Below are 17599 nucleotides of genomic sequence, written 5' to 3' on the forward strand. Positions count from 1 at the left end.
CGTCATTTGAAGTGGCTTCCACCATTCCTCACTCGATAAGCGAATCTTCGGTCTCCAACAATTGAGAACAAGAACAGATTGTCACAAACCTTGAATAAAAACTTGAGTGATCTTGACTTCCTGAATATACATGCAACACCATGTCAGGCCCACTAGGTGATTTACCAGGAATGAAATTTGATCCTGTTAGAAATAGATATTTTCCTATACCTAAAGGACCGATAACGGACAATCAAACTGAAGAAGATACCAGAGCTAGACCTGTATCGGCACCTGGACCCTCAAATTATTCTGATAGACAATTGAATCAAACTTCTTCTTCTTCTTCTTCAGCTAATTCCACTTCATCCAGATATCAGAATGGTTCACATGGAAATATATCATATATCAATGATGCTAGGAGAGCTTATGTAGAAGGAATGAGACGTAGAGATACATCTATAGAAGAAAGGTATTTACGTGTTCACGCACAATATCAATCGGATTTACAACATCAAAGAAATTTACAAGCTGATAGAATACGAAGATCTATAATTCCTAACTCCCAGCAAGGCGAATATAATTTTAATCCAAGATTTACAACACAATCACAGTTTGAGTCAAATATACAGAATAGAAGATCAAGAACTAATAATGATAATAATGATAATAGTAATAATAATGATAATATTGAAAATGATAATCAATTTCATCCAAATCAAGGTAGAATGAGAACGAGAACGAGAATGAGAAATATCGAAGAATTAAGTGTACCTCAACCTGATTGTTTTTCAAGTCAAAATCAAATGAAAAGAATAAGAAGTAATTCATCTTCTACTACTAAAGAAGATCAACAAGACCAAAGAGAAAATCATAAAAGAATAGGTAAATTAAGTAAGAAGAGTAGGTTTGGTATAAAGTATAATGGGAATGGGATTTTCCAACAACCAAATGATAGGAATTTAAGGTATGTCAAACGAAGTCATCCTGTTTCCATTAAACCATTATCTTGTTATGAATCAATACAAAGAGCTTATATATAAGATACTACGAATCTTATAGTAAACAAGATCAGTTTCTTAGTGATTTAGAATGGGATGTCGAACATCATGCGTGTGGATGTCACGGTGAAATCATTACGTCGTATAGGGTATGTCAGAACATCTTGTGCTTCTTTCTAGACCACGTCTGTACCAAAGTAATGACTCATATACTAATTTTACGATGTGTAGGCCTTTGGTGACGAAGCATATTACGCTACAACAGATCATGGTAAATTAATCATGCATCAAAGGAGTGGTAATACTGCCATTTTCTCCGTTTGTGCACAAAATGTCAGTAGTTCCCTTTTGAAAAGTTTGGGTCATAAGACTGACTCATTCAACATCTAGCTCGTCGGGATGCATTGCGATATACCTCGTCTGACAATGATGTAAGTGTTTGTCTTCTCAAATCAGCTTTCTGGCAAAACAAGCGAAACGAGCTGACTACGTTTCGTAGAGCTATCGCTGGTGGATCCGAACCCCATTTGCATCTTTTCAAGCGAGACCCAGAAATGTTAGATCATGCATTCATGACTCATTCCGAGTTGAATCTACAAAGAGCAGAAATGTATAGCGTTAGCAGTTTCGATGACGTCTGCACCATAGGTGAGTTGAAATATTCGTATCAATGCATACGTTGCTATCATCTCTCCGTGCATTGAGTAATACAAGTTGATCGAGCTGATTTATCTGCGTTGTAGGCGGAACAAAAGCCTTGACCACATTGAATTACACCACGTCCCTTCGATCTATACCTAGACGTCTACACTCAGATGCATTGGCAATACATCAAACATCTCGTGATTTAGTTTATGTAGGTCAAAGATCAGGTCATGTATCCTTGGAAGATCTGAGAACTTCAAGCAGAACACAAAATATTGTGGCAAGCACGATAAAAGGAAAAGCAGTAGTTGGAGTTAAAAGATTAAGTGATTCTGCTGTACCTTGGGGATTGGTTGTTAGTGGAATGAGTCATGAGGTGGGTTAAAACTATTTAATCACGATCAATCGATAAATCCCTACTCAATGACTGCATAAACGTACTGACTATACTATTATAATAGATGTTACTATTTGATGTAAGGTATGGGGATAAGCCATTAAGAGCTTTTGAAGGACATTTCAATACATTCCATACCAGTGTTGTGAGTAATCTCTACTCCGTGAATTATATCGAACCTAGCTGACAATGTTTTTATATGATGATCGTTAGGCTTTGACGACTTCTCCGAATGATAAAACATTGTTTGCATCATCATCAGATCGAAGGATAAAAGCATGGTCAATCATAACTGGTGATCCACTTTTACCGCCAACATCTGTTGAATCAACTTCTTCTTTGACAACAGGTTGGGATACAAACAAGAATGAAGAAGAAGTAGAAGTGGATAATCCATTAAATAGAGTATTCAGTCATAGAGTTAGTCATCTAGATGTTAATGATGAATTAGGTTTGGATGTTGTTGTAAGAGGTGATTTGTATAGGTTTGGTCGAAAGTAATTCATATTTGAAGTATTTTGTGTCTTGCTATTTTGCATCTTGTAAGTCGTAGATTGTTGTATAGAACATCTTCGAGCTTTGTGTATCGATTTAATCGAAGTATATTTAGATCATGAAATCATGAATACATCGATTTATTACAAGACAAAGTTTGATACCCTCTTATCACGCGACTGATTTCATTGATTCCAGTCTAATGTTTCTGTATTACGTACGCTGTATCTTTTGGTAGCTGTGCCTTATCTCACAGTATTATGATAGTATGACCTCCTTGGCGGCTTTACCACGCAATCTAATTGATATCATTGAGCATTGATCGCTTTTATATTTATACATGATACACGCTCACCACACCACTTTGTACATATATAGAGGCAAGGAAAACGTCAATCACATTCTCGTTCGTTCATTCACTAACCAATCACTCTTTCCTTCTTTCTCTTTCCCTTCTCCCTAAAGTCTACCTCATTATTCTTTTTCTTCTTCCCATATGCTCTCAATCAAGGTTACCTAAACATCATCTCTTCATCCCTCTTATATCCGAGGATAAAGATATTTATCGTTCTCCATATTCTTCTTCATACTCGACGACTAAATGCAAAACATCATCATCCAACTTGAGAAAGAAACACAAGTTGTCTGATCAACCTTCATATACCTATCATCATTATCGTCACAGCATCGCCTCAGATCATTTAACATGTCACCTACCCAATCAAGTACCAGGGAATTCCCAAATCCAGTAGCCGTATTCAATGACAGATTTATATTCACCTCTTTAACTGAAAAACAAGTTTTGGCTCATGGTAGAATACCTTATGGTCATCCTGAAACAGGAAGAAGTGTTTTGTTATTTTCGCGTAAGTGGGAAACTGATCCTCTTCAATCAGCTACCAAGCTGCTAGTTTTTCTAATATCAAAGTAGTCGAAAATAGCTGATGTATAAAAAATAGTGGACGAAGAAATGCATTATACTCCTTTCGCAATGGATCACGGACCACTCAACTTAGCTTTTACTTTTCAAGCTTGTATAAGGATACATGATAGATTGGAGGTAAGCTAGCATGGGACCTTATGTAGCAATGAAGCTAGCTTACATAGATATATTCCTTTAGAGAACCGAAGCAAGGAAGAAACCATTATGCTTGTATACAACCACAGAAGCTGAGAAAAAGTCATGTATGACATTGGCGGTCGCTCTTTACTTTGTAAGCTGACCATTCACCCTACTATCACGAGTGCATGCAGCTGACGGTCAAAACCATAACAGCTGATAGTAGGTAGGCAACCACCTTGGAACGCCTTTGGGCCAATAGCGCCATTAGAAATTATGCCTTTCAGAGATGCTGGTAATGGTCCTATGGATTATGGTTTATCAATTCAGGTAAATTATATTCACCTTCCTTTGGCCTAGCAAGGCAGTACTGATTGATTGAACGAACGTGATAACTTATTCTCGAATAATTCAACAGGATATCCTATACGGTGTAGATAAAGCGATGCATAATGGTTTGTTGGACCTGGCTAATTTTGATCAAGAGTTTTACCAGAAGCATGAACAAGTAGAGTGAGTCGTTAATGCTGATACAGCTGTTTATTTAGGCTTTTTAGGCTTTTCATTAAGCAACAGCTGATCTTTTGAACTATAAATTCTCACCTCATTCATAGGCACGGTGATCTCAATATACTTGGCCCATTTATACCTTTTGCTTCTCCCATGGAGGAAAGATGGTTGAAAGCTGTTCGTTCGTCCACCAAAACCGTTTCTACTCCAAGAGGTACCATCAACACGACAACAAGGACTGTTGAGAAAGGTAGAATAACCTCAAACGCTATGAAGTGTGTAATGGAAGTCTTCCAAAAGGAAAATGTTGGGTTAGTTGTCAGGTTAAATGACGAGCTGTAAGTGCCAGAGCTGTTTAACTGTAACGCAGCAAAAGTCTTTCACGTATACTATGCGTTATTCTTTCCTCGCTGACCTATAGTTTTGTCAGATATGATCGCCGCCACTTCATTGATCTTGGAATGGACCATGTGGAGATGTACTTTGATGATGGTTCAAATCCTTCAGATGATATCGTTAGGCAGTTCATTAAATTAGCCGAAGACGTTATAGAAGGAAAAGGTCAGAAGGTTGCTGTACACTGTAAAGCTGGGTTGGGTAGGACAGGGGTTTTGATTGGAGGTAAGCTTAGCTATCACATTGTGAGCCAACAATTTAGCTAAATATTCCGCATAGCGTACCTAATTTACAAATACCAGTTTTCCGCTCAAGAAGTCATCGGTTTCATGCGTATAGTAAGACCTGGTATGGTAGTGGGCCCACAGCAGCACTATATGGTAATCAATCAGATGAAATGGGCTGGATGGGTAAGTCTTTTCCTGTAGAAGGTGACACTGTTTCTGGCTAACTATAATATCCAGGCTGCTCGAGATCAACTCCTCAAAGAGCTAGCAGCAGAAGCAGCCGCCAAAGAACCAGTCAACCCTCTTGCTACTCCTCCTACAGAGCTCAATACCTTGCTTCCACCCACATCCTTCCCCTTACAAGATATTGCCTACGCACAAAACGTTATCATGCACGAGGCTACCATTAAGTTGTCGGAACACAAACACTCACCTCGATCCAGTACTCCTACGATCGAAGTCTCCCATAAAGGTGGAGATGCGGCTGGTCAACCTCGAAAGACGCCTGCTCGACCCAGACTCAATCAACAAAGAACTCCATCACCAGAAAGAGAAGAGTTACCTGCTATCGTCGAGTCCAGTCATGCTGCTTCATCTACTCAAGCGTCAACACCTGGATCTGAAGCCGCGGATAGCTCTGCCCAAATCACACAAAGTACTCCAGAAGCCGCTGTTGTTCTCTTGCCAAATTCTACTGGATCTATGCGTGGCACCAAACGAGCCGCCGGAAGATCCGCTATTCAATCTCTCAAATCATCATCACCAAGGGTTACTTTGGCAGTACCTTCACCTACGTTATCAAGGTGTTCTTCTACAGCTTCAATCAGTTCAGTCAGCTCTTCTGAACAAGATCAACCTCCACCCAAAAGACGATCTCCAACTGGTTCGCCACTGGCTAGAAATGGTCTTTCATCTCCTCCACCCAGCAGAGAAAGTTCCCCTGCGACTGAGGAGACTACACAAGAAAGAATGCACATTGATGGAGAACCAGATTGTGATCATGGACCACCATCTACACCCATAATGAAACAAACTAGATTGACTACTAGACTTAGAAGAAGAGTCGTTTCACCTTCACCTTCTCCTCCAGTTGATACACCTTCAAGTCCAATAGCTTCACCAAGTGTGACTGCCACAAATTCCGAAAATGCTGCTATAACTGCTCTTTCAGGATTGACCTCTCCACCTAAAGCACATCTACCTAAAAGGAGTTTCTTGCCTGTAAGAAAGACCGTTGGCCATAATCAAAATACATACTTGGATCCTAAAACAATCACTTTGGTTTCTAATCCACCACCTTCAACTCCATCAAGAAACGGTAAAGATCAAGGTATGAAAACTTCAACACCTAAACGACTTACCACAAGTTCGAAGAGATCAATTCTGACTCCACCTAGAATCACTGAGATGTGGGGTCAACTAGCTAAGATTGGTAGTAGTAGTCCTGCCGAAGCTAAGTGTTAGTTAGCCTCTTTGCTGCCAATATGGACCAAATAACTGATCATTTCATATTCTCTCAGGAACCCTTTGGTAATCCAATAGTGAACAATATCATCTACAATCTGAAGATTCCGCTCCTTCCAAGTCTTCCTGTTTATCACTGTTTCTACTTTTATCGCATTTTCATTCATATTTCTTCACGACTTTTAACGAACATAGCCATTTCACTTACACGATAACGACAAGCATATTACGACATTTTATATGTATATACGAAATCCATCATGTTCATGAACATTCCCAATTTCTTCTCTTATTAACATTTTTCGCATTTTTATCAGTTTCATCTCACCACAAGTCACTCATTATAGTTCATTTGTGTATATACATACTTCATTTTATTTCTGGCATTTCTCTTTATTCATTGTGTTCATATTTTGCTATAGACGACAGTTGGTACAGATTGGTTCAACAATAATTAAGCATTGAGGACGAGATGTATCATTTTGTGCATATGTAAAACTGAATAGAATTATTGCATGTTCGTAAAGCACTAGTAGATTGGATATTATTATAAGGTATATCGCAAATGGGTATATATATTCTCCAAAAAAGCCAAGTATACTCCTCCTCCTCCTCCCTGTGATGTTCTTTATTTTTCCACCTGTATGTTTGATACTCAAGAGATAAATTTCAGATCAAATATCGTACCAATTATCCACTATCAACGGTAAACCCACCCACCCTTATATGAAGTTGAAAGTCATCCTTTACTCAAACAAAAATTATTGATCCTTCTTAGCAGATTCTCTTTCAATAGCTATTTTTCTATCAATTTCAATTTGTTCTTTTTCTTCTTGTCTTTTAGCATATTCTTGACCAATTTGCATAAAGATAACACCTAAAGTTAATAATCCAACTAAAGCATTTCCTGCAGATAATACTCTAACAGATTCAATCTTTTCTGCATTTGTAGGAGGAATTTCTCTTTTTGGTGGTTGTGGTAAAATTGAATAAGTTGTTGTTACTGTTGATTCTGGAACTATATATAGAAATGTATAATGATGTAAAAAGATTCTTGGTTAGCGAATTGAAAATATCATATTATAATTTACTTTACAGATTGTGTTCTTCAGAACAACTTATATATCTATATATATAGAACTTACGGAATGTTCTTAAACTTTGAATGTGAATAGTCAAATATAAAATGATAGTTGCCAAGTGCATAGCTATTTAAAGAAAGGACCGAGTCAGTAAATCGACATAAATAAGGGAATCTAATCATCTAAATGGATCATATATCCCCCCTCTTCATCACATTCGAAAAAAAAAAAGAGATTATATCTTCTATATCCTTATCCAAATCCATTCCCTTGACCTTGATAAAGTCAAAATTTGAATCATTATACACAACTCACCAATTGAACTACCATCAAAGAACATTGCACTTTCATTCCATTTATGTAATTTAAATAATAAAGCGAATAAAGGTAAACCTAAAGCTACGTGGAACAGTGCCTATCAAAACATGATGTCAGTTCAAGTAAGGATATATATATACATATATAGATAAATAAATAAAACAGTATTTGTTTTGGGTCTTGTCAAACTTGACTCCCATTCCACTCAAAAACTCACTTTTACAGCCCCTGGAGCTTCATACCACATTTGATAAAATGAATAAGCATTTTCAAGTGCTTGTTCAGTTACTGGCATGTAAAGTAATGGAATGTCAACCTAAATCATATAGAAAAGTTTAGTCAGTGTTCATTACTTAGAATCATCTAAATACGTTATGAGCCCAAGACTTGTTGTAATGAGACCTAAAAGTCTTAAGAAGATCACGTAGATGTATTGTGTTAACGGAATAAAGACAACTTACAACTTGACAAACAAATACCATACCCAATATGAAGGAACATGATCCTAATACGACTGATTGTGAGAATCCCATTATTATTATTATTATTATTACTCTTCTTACTTGCTTGACGTTGCAGATTCAAGATAGATAAGAATAATTAAGATAGCTGAATTTGGAAAGCTTGTCAAACAGTAAGTATCGATAATTCAGATTCACTTTATATGATTTTGAAGTAGAGTAATCTAAGGTAATGTTCCACAAGATCAAGCAAGATCATCCCTTGATTACCTGCTGCTATCTTAACAATAACCTTACCTGAATTTATTGGATTTTACCGCTTACAGGTTAAATGTAATTAAGCGAAGGTAAAAGGAAACCGAGATAACCAATAAGGTGGCAGGTAGATATGTGGCACCCCACTGATCTACTCCTCCCTCCCCTTTCAGGGTAAACAAAGCGCTCCCCTGTACGATTTGATGTGGAATGTTATCTTGTCAAAAACATTGAAACCATAAGGACAATCGGTTGAATCCTGACAAGCTATGTGATAAGCATTTCTGATTAATCTAATAGCCACTCGTCAAATCAGTGACGATGTCAATCGTATGCTTACGTGCCGATATTGCAACAAGGAATGAACAATCATCCTATCTCTATTCGGCATCAAAATTCATTTTTCATTCACATATAAAGTTTTTTTAAAGAAAGAAATAATGTTAAAAAGGAATAGGTTTTTATATAAGAAAAGAAGGATAGGTTTATTTAGTAAGAAAACAGATTAAAGGTTGATTTGATTTCAGATCTCTCAAGAAGTTTTTCAGACCATACAACCTTTTTGAGATTCTATAAAACAATACAAAACTATTAGCAATGAACAAAGCTTGTTCAGTTAGAAAGGTACTCACCCTAATCCAAACGCCTTTATCAGTCCAAGCCTTCTTAACCCGCTTAGAAACATTTTCGGTGAACGATTGATGGACCTGATTCGTCGTATTCGGACTTGGCGATCCACATTTGTTGGAAAGTGGAGAGAGAAGCAAGAATAGAACCACCAATCCATACTGTAAAGAAGTAATGCGAAATTTATCAGCTAACGAAACGATCGAACATGGTAGTCTACTACTACTTACCTGAGTATTTTCGCTCAGGAGGAGATACAATCTTGACTTTCATTGATGATGGAGCAAGAGCAGTGATTTCTTTTTGCATTCGGTCGGCTTAACAAGTCACGAAACAAGTTAGCGAATCAATTTCCCTTTTTGGACTACATTGCAAGCTGTCAAGTTACTCACCAATACCGTTGTACATAGTTGTACCACCAGACATAACAATGTTACCGTAAAGATCTTTTCTAATATCCAAATCACATTTCATGATAGAATTGTAAGTGGTTTCATGGATACCAGCAGATTCAAGACCAAGGAATGAAGGTTGGAAAAGAGCTTCAGGACATCTGAATCTTTCGTTACCAATGGTAATAACTTGACCATCTGGAAGTTCATAAGATTTTTCAAGTTGAGAAGATTGAGCGGCAGTTTGTAATTCTTGTTCAAAATCAAGAGCAACGTAACAAAGTTTTTCTTTAATATCTCTAACAATTTCTCTTTCAGCTGAAGTGGTGAATGGGTAACCTCTTTCCATAAGGATTTTAACCAAGTAATCAGTTAAATCTCTACCAGCTAAATCTAATCTAAGAATAGCGTGAGGTAAAGAGAAACCTTCGTAAATTGGTACAGTGTGGGAAACACCATCACCTGAATCTAATACGATACCAGTTGTTCGACCGGAAGCGTAAAGTGACAAGACAGCTTGGATAGAAACGTAGAATGCAGGTGCGTTGAAAGTTTCGAACATGATTTGAGTCATTTTTTCTCTGTTTTGTTTAGGGTTAAGAGGAGCTTCGGTAAGTAAAACTGGGTGTTCTTCTGGGGCAACTCGAAGTTCGTTATAGAAGGTGTGGTGCCAGATTTTTTCCATATCGTCCCAGTTGGTAACGATACCGTGTTCGATTGGGTATTTAAGGGTAAGAATACCTCTTTTAGATTGGGCTTCATCACTGTAAGTGTGATTATCGAATATTAGCATTGTGGATAGTAGTTGTTATGGGATTGATCTCGACTTACCCAACGTAAGAGTCTTTTTGACCCATACCAACCATTACACCTTGGTGTCTAGGTCGACCGACAATAGATCTGAAGGATTATCGTTAGTACTCGGTCTGATCTGAGTACATTCCTTGAATTTGTACTCACGGGAATACAGCTCGAGGAGCATCATCACCAGCGAAACCGGCTTTACACATACCGGAACCATTGTCAATGACCAAGGCAGCGACTTCGTCCTCCCTGGAGAGTGAGTATGAGTTAGCTGAAGCTGAAGCTGAATGAATGAAGAACCATAGGGCTAAAACTTACATTGTGATAGATTATGTACTACAATATGAAAAAGAAGAAAGACAAAGTAAGCTATAGGTCCAGAGATATGTACCAATCTCAACATAACACAAGCACAGGCTTCGATAAGAGGGTCTAACAAGGCCGCTTCTAACCTCTCTAGCGCGATTGTTTTCATTCCACTTCATCGAGACCAACGATCAGCCGGTTCTGAAAAGTGTTGTTACTGGGAGATAGCTGTTGCGTTGAACAGCATGATATATGAAATCATTGCCTTGATCGCGTCATCGAAGATAGATAAGAAACCGCCATACGAGCAAAATCGCTCGGTCCGGCGCAAGGGGATGTGTGATAGTGAAAGTGGATGGACAATTCTGGAGATGACTATCGCAACGTTACGATTGGGCACTCGCGTGATGGTGGACTGATTGGTGATTTGCTGTATTACTTGAGAAAGTTGTCGATCCTTGTTGATTCGGTGCAATGAGGCTGATACCTTATCCCCATTCACCTACGATCCTGTTTCCTATCGTACATCCCCATTTCTAAACGATCCAACGTGAAAGAAAGAAGCACTTACGAGTGTTAGGTAAAGATTTAAGTGAGAGAAGAGAGAAGAGAGAAGAGACCGTTAAATAATCGTTATTGATATAATAATACGAATGATAACAAAGATGAATAATAAGAGATACGAATGAGGATGAAGGTGGTGGTGGTGCTGTGTATGCGTTGGAGGATGGAGGCTAAGCTAACAACTGACAACCGCGGGGGAACAATGAGCGAGAGAGCGTGTATCTGCAACTCTATGTGAATACTGCATAGCACTTGATAGATGACGCCCATGGCTTTAATCCCTGAGTTGAATAACCGGAATTATAGCTTATATAGAGATCGGCATTAATGACGTGGCACTTTTTAGTCTTTTAGATATTATTACACTCGCGCGTCGTTTCAACCGGATGATGATGGAGGTTGGACAAGTTGGTGATGACATCTAGGTTGAATTGTTGAATTATGTTGGGCTATAGACAAATGCATAATTCAATAACCATTTCTGATCAATATACCAAGACCAACTTTCTCACCTTAAGAAGAAATAAAGACTAGAGATTAGATCACACAAAATGCCTTTGGAATCATGTATGCTCATGTAAGCCTAATTTTATACATTATATCTATAAAGTGGGGCAATTACTGATACTTCGTGTGACAGTCTCGATAATAGCGAGTATATGAGGTAGGTTAATAGCCATATGGTAAGATAGTTTCTGTAGCTGATTGTTTAATCATCTAATTTAGAAATGGAGATTATCCACCAACACGATTTCAAGCACAAGCTGAAGCTGTATCAACAGTATTTACAGCTAAAACAGATTCGAATCCTGAAAGTGCAGTTGGATTAATGACAATGGCAGGAAAGTCGTGAGTTAAGATGAAATTCAATCTATCCATTTTGATCGTGATAATATACTTATACTAATGATTTTATTTCGTCTATGTAATACATGTTATAGACCAAGTTTATTAGTTACACCAACAAATGATTTAGGTAAATTATTATCATCTTTATCAAAAGTACAAATATCTGGTATATCAAATTTATCAACTTCAATAAATATTGCACAATTATCATTAAAACATCGTGAAAATAAAAATCAAAGACAAAAAATTATTTGTTTTATTGGATCACCAATTGATGAAAATGAAACAAAAGAATCTTTAAATAAATTAGGTAAAAAATTAAGAAAAAATAATGTTTCAATTGATATTATAACTTTTGGTGAAGAAGGTAGAGAAAATGATGATAAATTAAATGGTTTAATTCAAGGTGTTGGTGGTGATGATTCGTGAGTTATCGCATATACCTCTTTTTTTTAAAAAAACAATACTACTTTACTCTCCTTTCCTTTCCTTTCCTTTTTCTCAAGTTTGTCATATTGCATTTATACTTGTTTAGTTTGCATGACGCTTTAGTGTAAATACCCGTTATCAGTAATGATCTTAGCTGACCAACTTACCAATTTCAATCTTTAGTCACCTATTATCAATCCCACCAGGTCCAAGATTCCTTTCAGACGTTATACTTTCTTCTCCAATCTTATTTGATGGTGAAGGACCTGTACCAGGTGGTTCAGGTTCAGGTGGTGATGGTGGCGTTGAAGGTGGATTTGGTGGTAGTGGTGAAGATGGTATTGATCCAAATATGGATCCAGAATTAGCTATGGCAATTAGAATGTCATTACAAGAAGCTCAAGAAGCTGCTGCACGTGCAAATCCTCCCTCAACCACAACAGCCGAACAAACTTCTACTACCACACAAACAGCTGGACCATCTGAACCTTTACAACAACAAGAGGGGAACAGTGCATCTGGATCAGCAACATTATTACCTTCAGCAATAACACAACCATTATCAAATTCAAATGATTCTCATATACCTATGGTATCAGGTGATTCTACAACAATACCAGGTACAACATTAGGAAGTAATGATGAAGGTTTAGTTGATAATGTATTAGATGAAGATAACGAAGATGATGAAGATGAAGATGAAGAATTAAGAAGAGCAATGGCTTTAAGTAGAGGTGATGATGTTGATATGGAAGGTGATGAGGATGATGATGAAGCTGCTATAGCAAGAGCTATAGCAATGAGCTTGGAAGAAGCTAAAGATGAAGAAAATAAAGAACCTAAATCATAGATTTAGTCTTCTACGTTTTTTTTAACGATATTAGAGAAGAAGCAGCTTTCAATTTTAACGATATTAGAGAAGAAGTAGCTTTAAATTCATAGTGTACATATGCATTTACATGACCATCATTATGCGGAAATGGTAATTTTTTGCGCCTGATGCTCATCGCGAAAGACGATTTCAAGTGGTGTTGTATCAAACTACGGATGAATCATTCGAAATTATGAATCACCAAAAATCATGGATGATCCAATCATGCGAGTTAATACGTCAATTTTGCTACTTACAGTACTTCAGTAGGCCTTCTCTTTGCTGTACAGTGAGTAAGCAGTCTCATTCTTCATACTTGCTTAATAAGCAGGCTTGCTAAATGCACGGTAAATTGCTTATATACAGAATAAACTAAGATATGCTGTAGATAACATGATACATTCTCTAATAAATTCCTTACAAAAAAGGGTTACAAGGGAACTACCATATATCACGGATTGTAATTTCTCTTCAATTGGTAATCGTTATTATCATAAGATTCCAAGAATGACTATTTATAAAAATGAAATAAGATCGAAAAACGAATATTTAAAAAGGGGGTAATGAGCGAATAGTTAAGGTATGAGGGCCTAAAGAATCGATTAAGCACCGAAACCATATAAAGTTCTACCTTGTCTCTTAAGAGCGTATACAACATCTAATGAAGTGACAGTCTTTCTCTTGGCGTGTTCAGTGTATGTAACTGAATCTCTAATAACGTTTTCAAGGAAAATCTTTAATACACCTCGAGTTTCTGTAGATAATGAGATGAGTAAGTTAGGGCTAACCCGGAAGAAGAACAGCTCTAAGCTAACTTACCTTCATAGATGAGACCTGAAATTCTCTTAACACCACCTCTTCTTGCGAGACGTCTGATAGCTGGTTTGGTAATACCTCTAAGTAAAGGGTAGTGAGGTCAGCTAACCTGTCGTTGTATGTATAAATGACTGATGGTAAGCGTCAAAGACTTACTGGATGTTATCTCTCAAGACTTTTCTGTGTCTTTTGGCACCACCTTTACCTAAACCTTTACCACCTTTTCCTCGACCTGACATTGTGATTTATTTATAAGTAACTTGGGTAGGGTTGAGCTGTAGACAAGTTGACGTCAGCTAACATTCCTACTGAATATAAAGGGTTGACGTGGTTTCTATGGTAACGAATGAAACTTACAAAAGGGAGACTTGGTTGACTGGATTGAATTTATCGCTTAATGATGAGAAGAGAAGAGAAAGAGAGAATAAGATAAAATCAAGTTGAAATTATATATGCATCTGTATCTGAGAAAGTTAATGTCACACACGGTGGTTGACTAACCTTAGTAGTTGAGTGACGCGCGCGTAGTACGACATGACATTTGAAAAGGGTCAAGGGATGTGGAGGTAATTGAACCAAACATCACACAAAATGATTGACCGAATCACGGTGATATAGAAATCCCGCTTGACTGAAACAGCTAAAATCACGTGATGAAGCGAGTGGCTCAATAAATGGGTGTTCGATTTACATTTTTGAGGATCGACCATGTGTTTTCGATTTGAAAGAGTCATGCATACGTAATCAATCGACTTTTAGCTTTGAGCTTAGCTTCTTTCCGACTAGTTTCAAGTTTCGGATTCAGGTTGACATTAACGCAGAAAGAAGGATATTTTGGATGATTTAGAAAGACCAGATATCATTATACATCTTAGAATACTTGCATATACTTGATAACAAAGAAGCGTCATACAAAGTCAAATCATTCAGCTCAAGAGAAGAATCTGTATCACAAACATGTCATTTTTACCAAGATTATTCACTCGACCAACCACTTTTTCATCAATTTCAAGTATAGCTGGACCATCTCGAATTCCATCATTGAATATACCTGGATTTAGTGTTATACAATCATCATCATCATCATCATTTTCAACTTCATCACCTTGTTTAGTTAAACAAAAATTGAAATCACATTCTGGATGTAAAAAAAGATTCTTCGCTAATGCTAATGGTCTTGTGAGTATATTATCGTTGATTTTGCTCAATTTTTTTACCGAACATATGTAATTCATGTAGAAGCTAATATCCTTTATTGTTTACCTCATTTAGTTTAAGCGAGTAAGTGAAGAGTCCTTCTCTTCAGCTATAGACGATACTGTCGTGATTATGAATGTAAGAATGGAGTTCTAATTATATATCTGTTTTCAATCATCTATTATTTTAGGCTCAAACAGGTAAATCACATTTGAATACAGCATTTTCAACATCACGAATAAATAGATTAGCGAAATCAGTTTATGTTACAAAAACACAGGTAAGTTGTATTTATTTAATTATCTTATATTCTTAAATGCTATATAATCGGATTTTTTTCTTATTCATTTTTGCATGGATGAGATGTATGTAAAAGAGGGATGAATAATAGTTAACCATTTTTTTTTTTGGTTTGTCTTTTTTCTTTATTGTAATTCAAATAGGGTCGAAAATTGAAGAAAATGTTACCATACGCTTAAGAATGTGGTTTCAGTTTGATGATTAGATGTATAAATATCCCACTTTTGCAATATCATACAATTTTGCATTGTTCCAATTAATATACCCAACCCCAATTTAACGATCTTAACTATTATAAAGAACTTGATTTACATTGATACCTCTAAAGAAGAGACGTTGATAGATATTGAAAAACACCAACTATCTTGAAAGGAGATAAGTATGACAACCAGTGCATATGTATTATTAACATTATATAGAAGTATAAAACAGTATCTATTTCACAAAGATTTATACGGTAATTCAGGATACCATCCTCAATTCCATCTCTTCCCTTGAACTGCACATATAACATATATCATTCTACTCTATATCAAACGTGTAAGAACCAAAAACCTAAGCTTGCTCAGATTTCTCGTTTCTCACCAATCCAACATTTTCACCTTGTTCTTCATAAGCAGGTAACAATTCCTCTTGTTCTTGATATTGAACTTGATCAGCAAATCTAACAGAATTACCATTTTTTCTGGATTTTCTATTTTCTCTCCTTGATATTCTTTCTTCTCTTGAAGAATGTGAACGGCCATATTTAAAGTATCTAAAAGACAATAAACATAACATGAAGAATAGATGTAGGATTGATCCTAATCCTGCTCCAATTACGAAGGCTAATACGATTGATTCGAATGGTTTTAGATTGTTCAATGCTTTTTGGAGTCTATTATGGGATTGAGATCAGCTTCTTTGGTCTAGCTATCTGAAGCGGGAAGCCAAAAGTATAGCTGAATGACTTACCTTCCTGGCAATGTATTAGCCATCCATCCGTGTCGATGTCTATGTCCATGTCCATGCTCATGTTGATTACCATGTTTATGCGCATGAGCATGATGATGATTTCTGTCCAATCCATTATCCTTATCGTCATTAAACAAAGTCAACTCGCTCTCTTGTATATCTAAAGGATGTAATCTAATTGATCCACCTTCTAAGAGAGGGACAACTTTATCTTCTACTTCATGGAAATGTTCTTTGAAATGATTCAACAATTTATAATTTACAGATTCTAATGATTCTTCACGTTCACGTTCGTAGTCTTGGTGTCGATTTTTCCAACCAGAACCGAGATTACCAAACCATGACCTTAGAGGTCCGAATCTAGATGATGATCCTTCACCATGACATGGTTTTTTCCTGATCGTATCAAACGATATTGGTAATGCTTTGAATTGATTCTCTTGATCCTGATCTTGTTGAGGAATTGATATACCACCAAAAGATATTTCTTCAATTGAAGGTATCGGTTCAGATGATAAGGCATAAACCCTTATTGGACTTGCTGAAACTGATGCGGCTATACACAGATAGACTGAAAGTCAGTACATGGATTCAAAAAAAAACATCAAGATAAAACCTTACTTACCCAGCGCAGCAAATAAAGCTATTGATGAGAACTTCATTATAGATTCTTGGTTTGCTATTTAACCTTGTAATAGATACGATGGGTGAAATATATGTTTATAGTAAGATATTCGTCAAGAACACTTTCGACTCCAGGACCATTCAATGGTGCAAGTTGTATTTATACTATAATATGCGTGAGAGAGGGAGAGAGTATATGGAGAGATGAGAGAAAGGACGTTAAGAGATTGAGCTGAAATTATAGATTATAGTGGAGGTTGTAAGGAATGCTACAGTATACGAAAAAGGAAGTATCAGCATACCGTACTAATTATAATGAGCGTGGCTTGATGGTGCCTGAAAACATCCAACTTTTAGCTTTTTGGGTGGCAAAAAAAGCGAGATTAGCACGGAGATATATACAGAGTCCGCTAGATAGTCCGTACATATCGTACATATATGTATACTCAATGTGGGGCTCAAATCTATCCTTGGTAAGATCAAGTATTAAGTCTATCACGAAAGATATATCTTTTCTCTTTTACTACCTTCTTTGCTTGAATCAAACCGAATATCATCTCTTCGTCAAGAATACAC

The 17599-nt window shown here is 36.7% G+C and overlaps 8 protein-coding genes across 8 annotated transcripts; 4 read left to right on the forward strand and 4 right to left on the reverse strand.

Annotated features, from left to right (window-relative positions):
• Positions 1-140: 140 nt before the first annotated feature.
• L201_005120 (uncharacterized protein) lies at positions 141-2523 on the forward strand (the record flags this gene model as incomplete). Its single annotated transcript, XM_066220853.1, has 8 exons — positions 141-946; positions 1042-1129; positions 1212-1313; positions 1371-1411; positions 1480-1628; positions 1724-2001; positions 2087-2167; positions 2236-2523. The coding sequence occupies 8 exons, from the start codon at positions 141-143 to the stop codon at positions 2521-2523; spliced, it is 1833 nt and encodes a 610-aa protein (XP_066076950.1).
• Positions 2524-3223: 700 nt separating this feature from the next.
• On the forward strand, positions 3224-6174 carry L201_005121 (uncharacterized protein; the record flags this gene model as incomplete). Its single annotated transcript, XM_066220854.1, has 9 exons — positions 3224-3383; positions 3477-3577; positions 3639-3731; positions 3794-3907; positions 3996-4090; positions 4192-4425; positions 4518-4708; positions 4763-4893; positions 4948-6174. The coding sequence occupies 9 exons, from the start codon at positions 3224-3226 to the stop codon at positions 6172-6174; spliced, it is 2346 nt and encodes a 781-aa protein (XP_066076951.1).
• A 761-nt stretch (positions 6175-6935) lies between these two features.
• Positions 6936-8107, reverse strand: L201_005122 (uncharacterized protein; the record flags this gene model as incomplete). The annotated part of the gene is made up of 5 exons (XM_066220855.1): positions 6936-7192; positions 7320-7382; positions 7572-7671; positions 7792-7890; positions 8036-8107. 5 exons carry the CDS (start codon positions 8105-8107, stop codon positions 6936-6938), a joined length of 591 nt encoding a protein of 196 aa, XP_066076952.1.
• Positions 8108-8965: 858 nt separating this feature from the next.
• L201_005123 (actin) lies at positions 8966-10319 on the reverse strand (the record flags this gene model as incomplete). Its single annotated transcript, XM_066220856.1, has 5 exons — positions 8966-9078; positions 9148-9234; positions 9310-10073; positions 10141-10209; positions 10270-10319. 5 exons carry the CDS (start codon positions 10317-10319, stop codon positions 8966-8968), a joined length of 1083 nt encoding a protein of 360 aa, XP_066076953.1.
• Positions 10320-11534: 1215 nt separating this feature from the next.
• L201_005124 (uncharacterized protein) lies at positions 11535-13111 on the forward strand (the record flags this gene model as incomplete). The annotated part of the gene is made up of 5 exons (XM_066220857.1): positions 11535-11560; positions 11624-11647; positions 11710-11832; positions 11925-12257; positions 12445-13111. The coding sequence occupies 5 exons, from the start codon at positions 11535-11537 to the stop codon at positions 13109-13111; spliced, it is 1173 nt and encodes a 390-aa protein (XP_066076954.1).
• A 623-nt stretch (positions 13112-13734) lies between these two features.
• Positions 13735-14187, reverse strand: L201_005125 (histone H4; the record flags this gene model as incomplete). The annotated part of the gene is made up of 3 exons (XM_066220858.1): positions 13735-13886; positions 13952-14028; positions 14105-14187. The coding sequence occupies 3 exons, from the start codon at positions 14185-14187 to the stop codon at positions 13735-13737; spliced, it is 312 nt and encodes a 103-aa protein (XP_066076955.1).
• Positions 14188-14905: 718 nt separating this feature from the next.
• On the forward strand, positions 14906-15624 carry L201_005126 (ribosomal protein L35; the record flags this gene model as incomplete). The annotated part of the gene is made up of 4 exons (XM_066220859.1): positions 14906-15127; positions 15221-15229; positions 15336-15425; positions 15589-15624. The coding sequence occupies 4 exons, from the start codon at positions 14906-14908 to the stop codon at positions 15622-15624; spliced, it is 357 nt and encodes a 118-aa protein (XP_066076956.1).
• Positions 15625-16000: 376 nt separating this feature from the next.
• Positions 16001-17061, reverse strand: L201_005127 (uncharacterized protein; the record flags this gene model as incomplete). The annotated part of the gene is made up of 3 exons (XM_066220860.1): positions 16001-16322; positions 16400-16955; positions 17025-17061. 3 exons carry the CDS (start codon positions 17059-17061, stop codon positions 16001-16003), a joined length of 915 nt encoding a protein of 304 aa, XP_066076957.1.
• Between the last annotated feature and the right edge of the window lie 538 nt (positions 17062-17599).

Source organism: Kwoniella dendrophila, chromosome 6 (genome assembly GCF_036810415.1).
Source record: "Kwoniella dendrophila CBS 6074 chromosome 6, complete sequence".
In the NCBI taxonomy this organism is placed as follows: domain Eukaryota; kingdom Fungi; phylum Basidiomycota; class Tremellomycetes; order Tremellales; family Cryptococcaceae; genus Kwoniella; species Kwoniella dendrophila.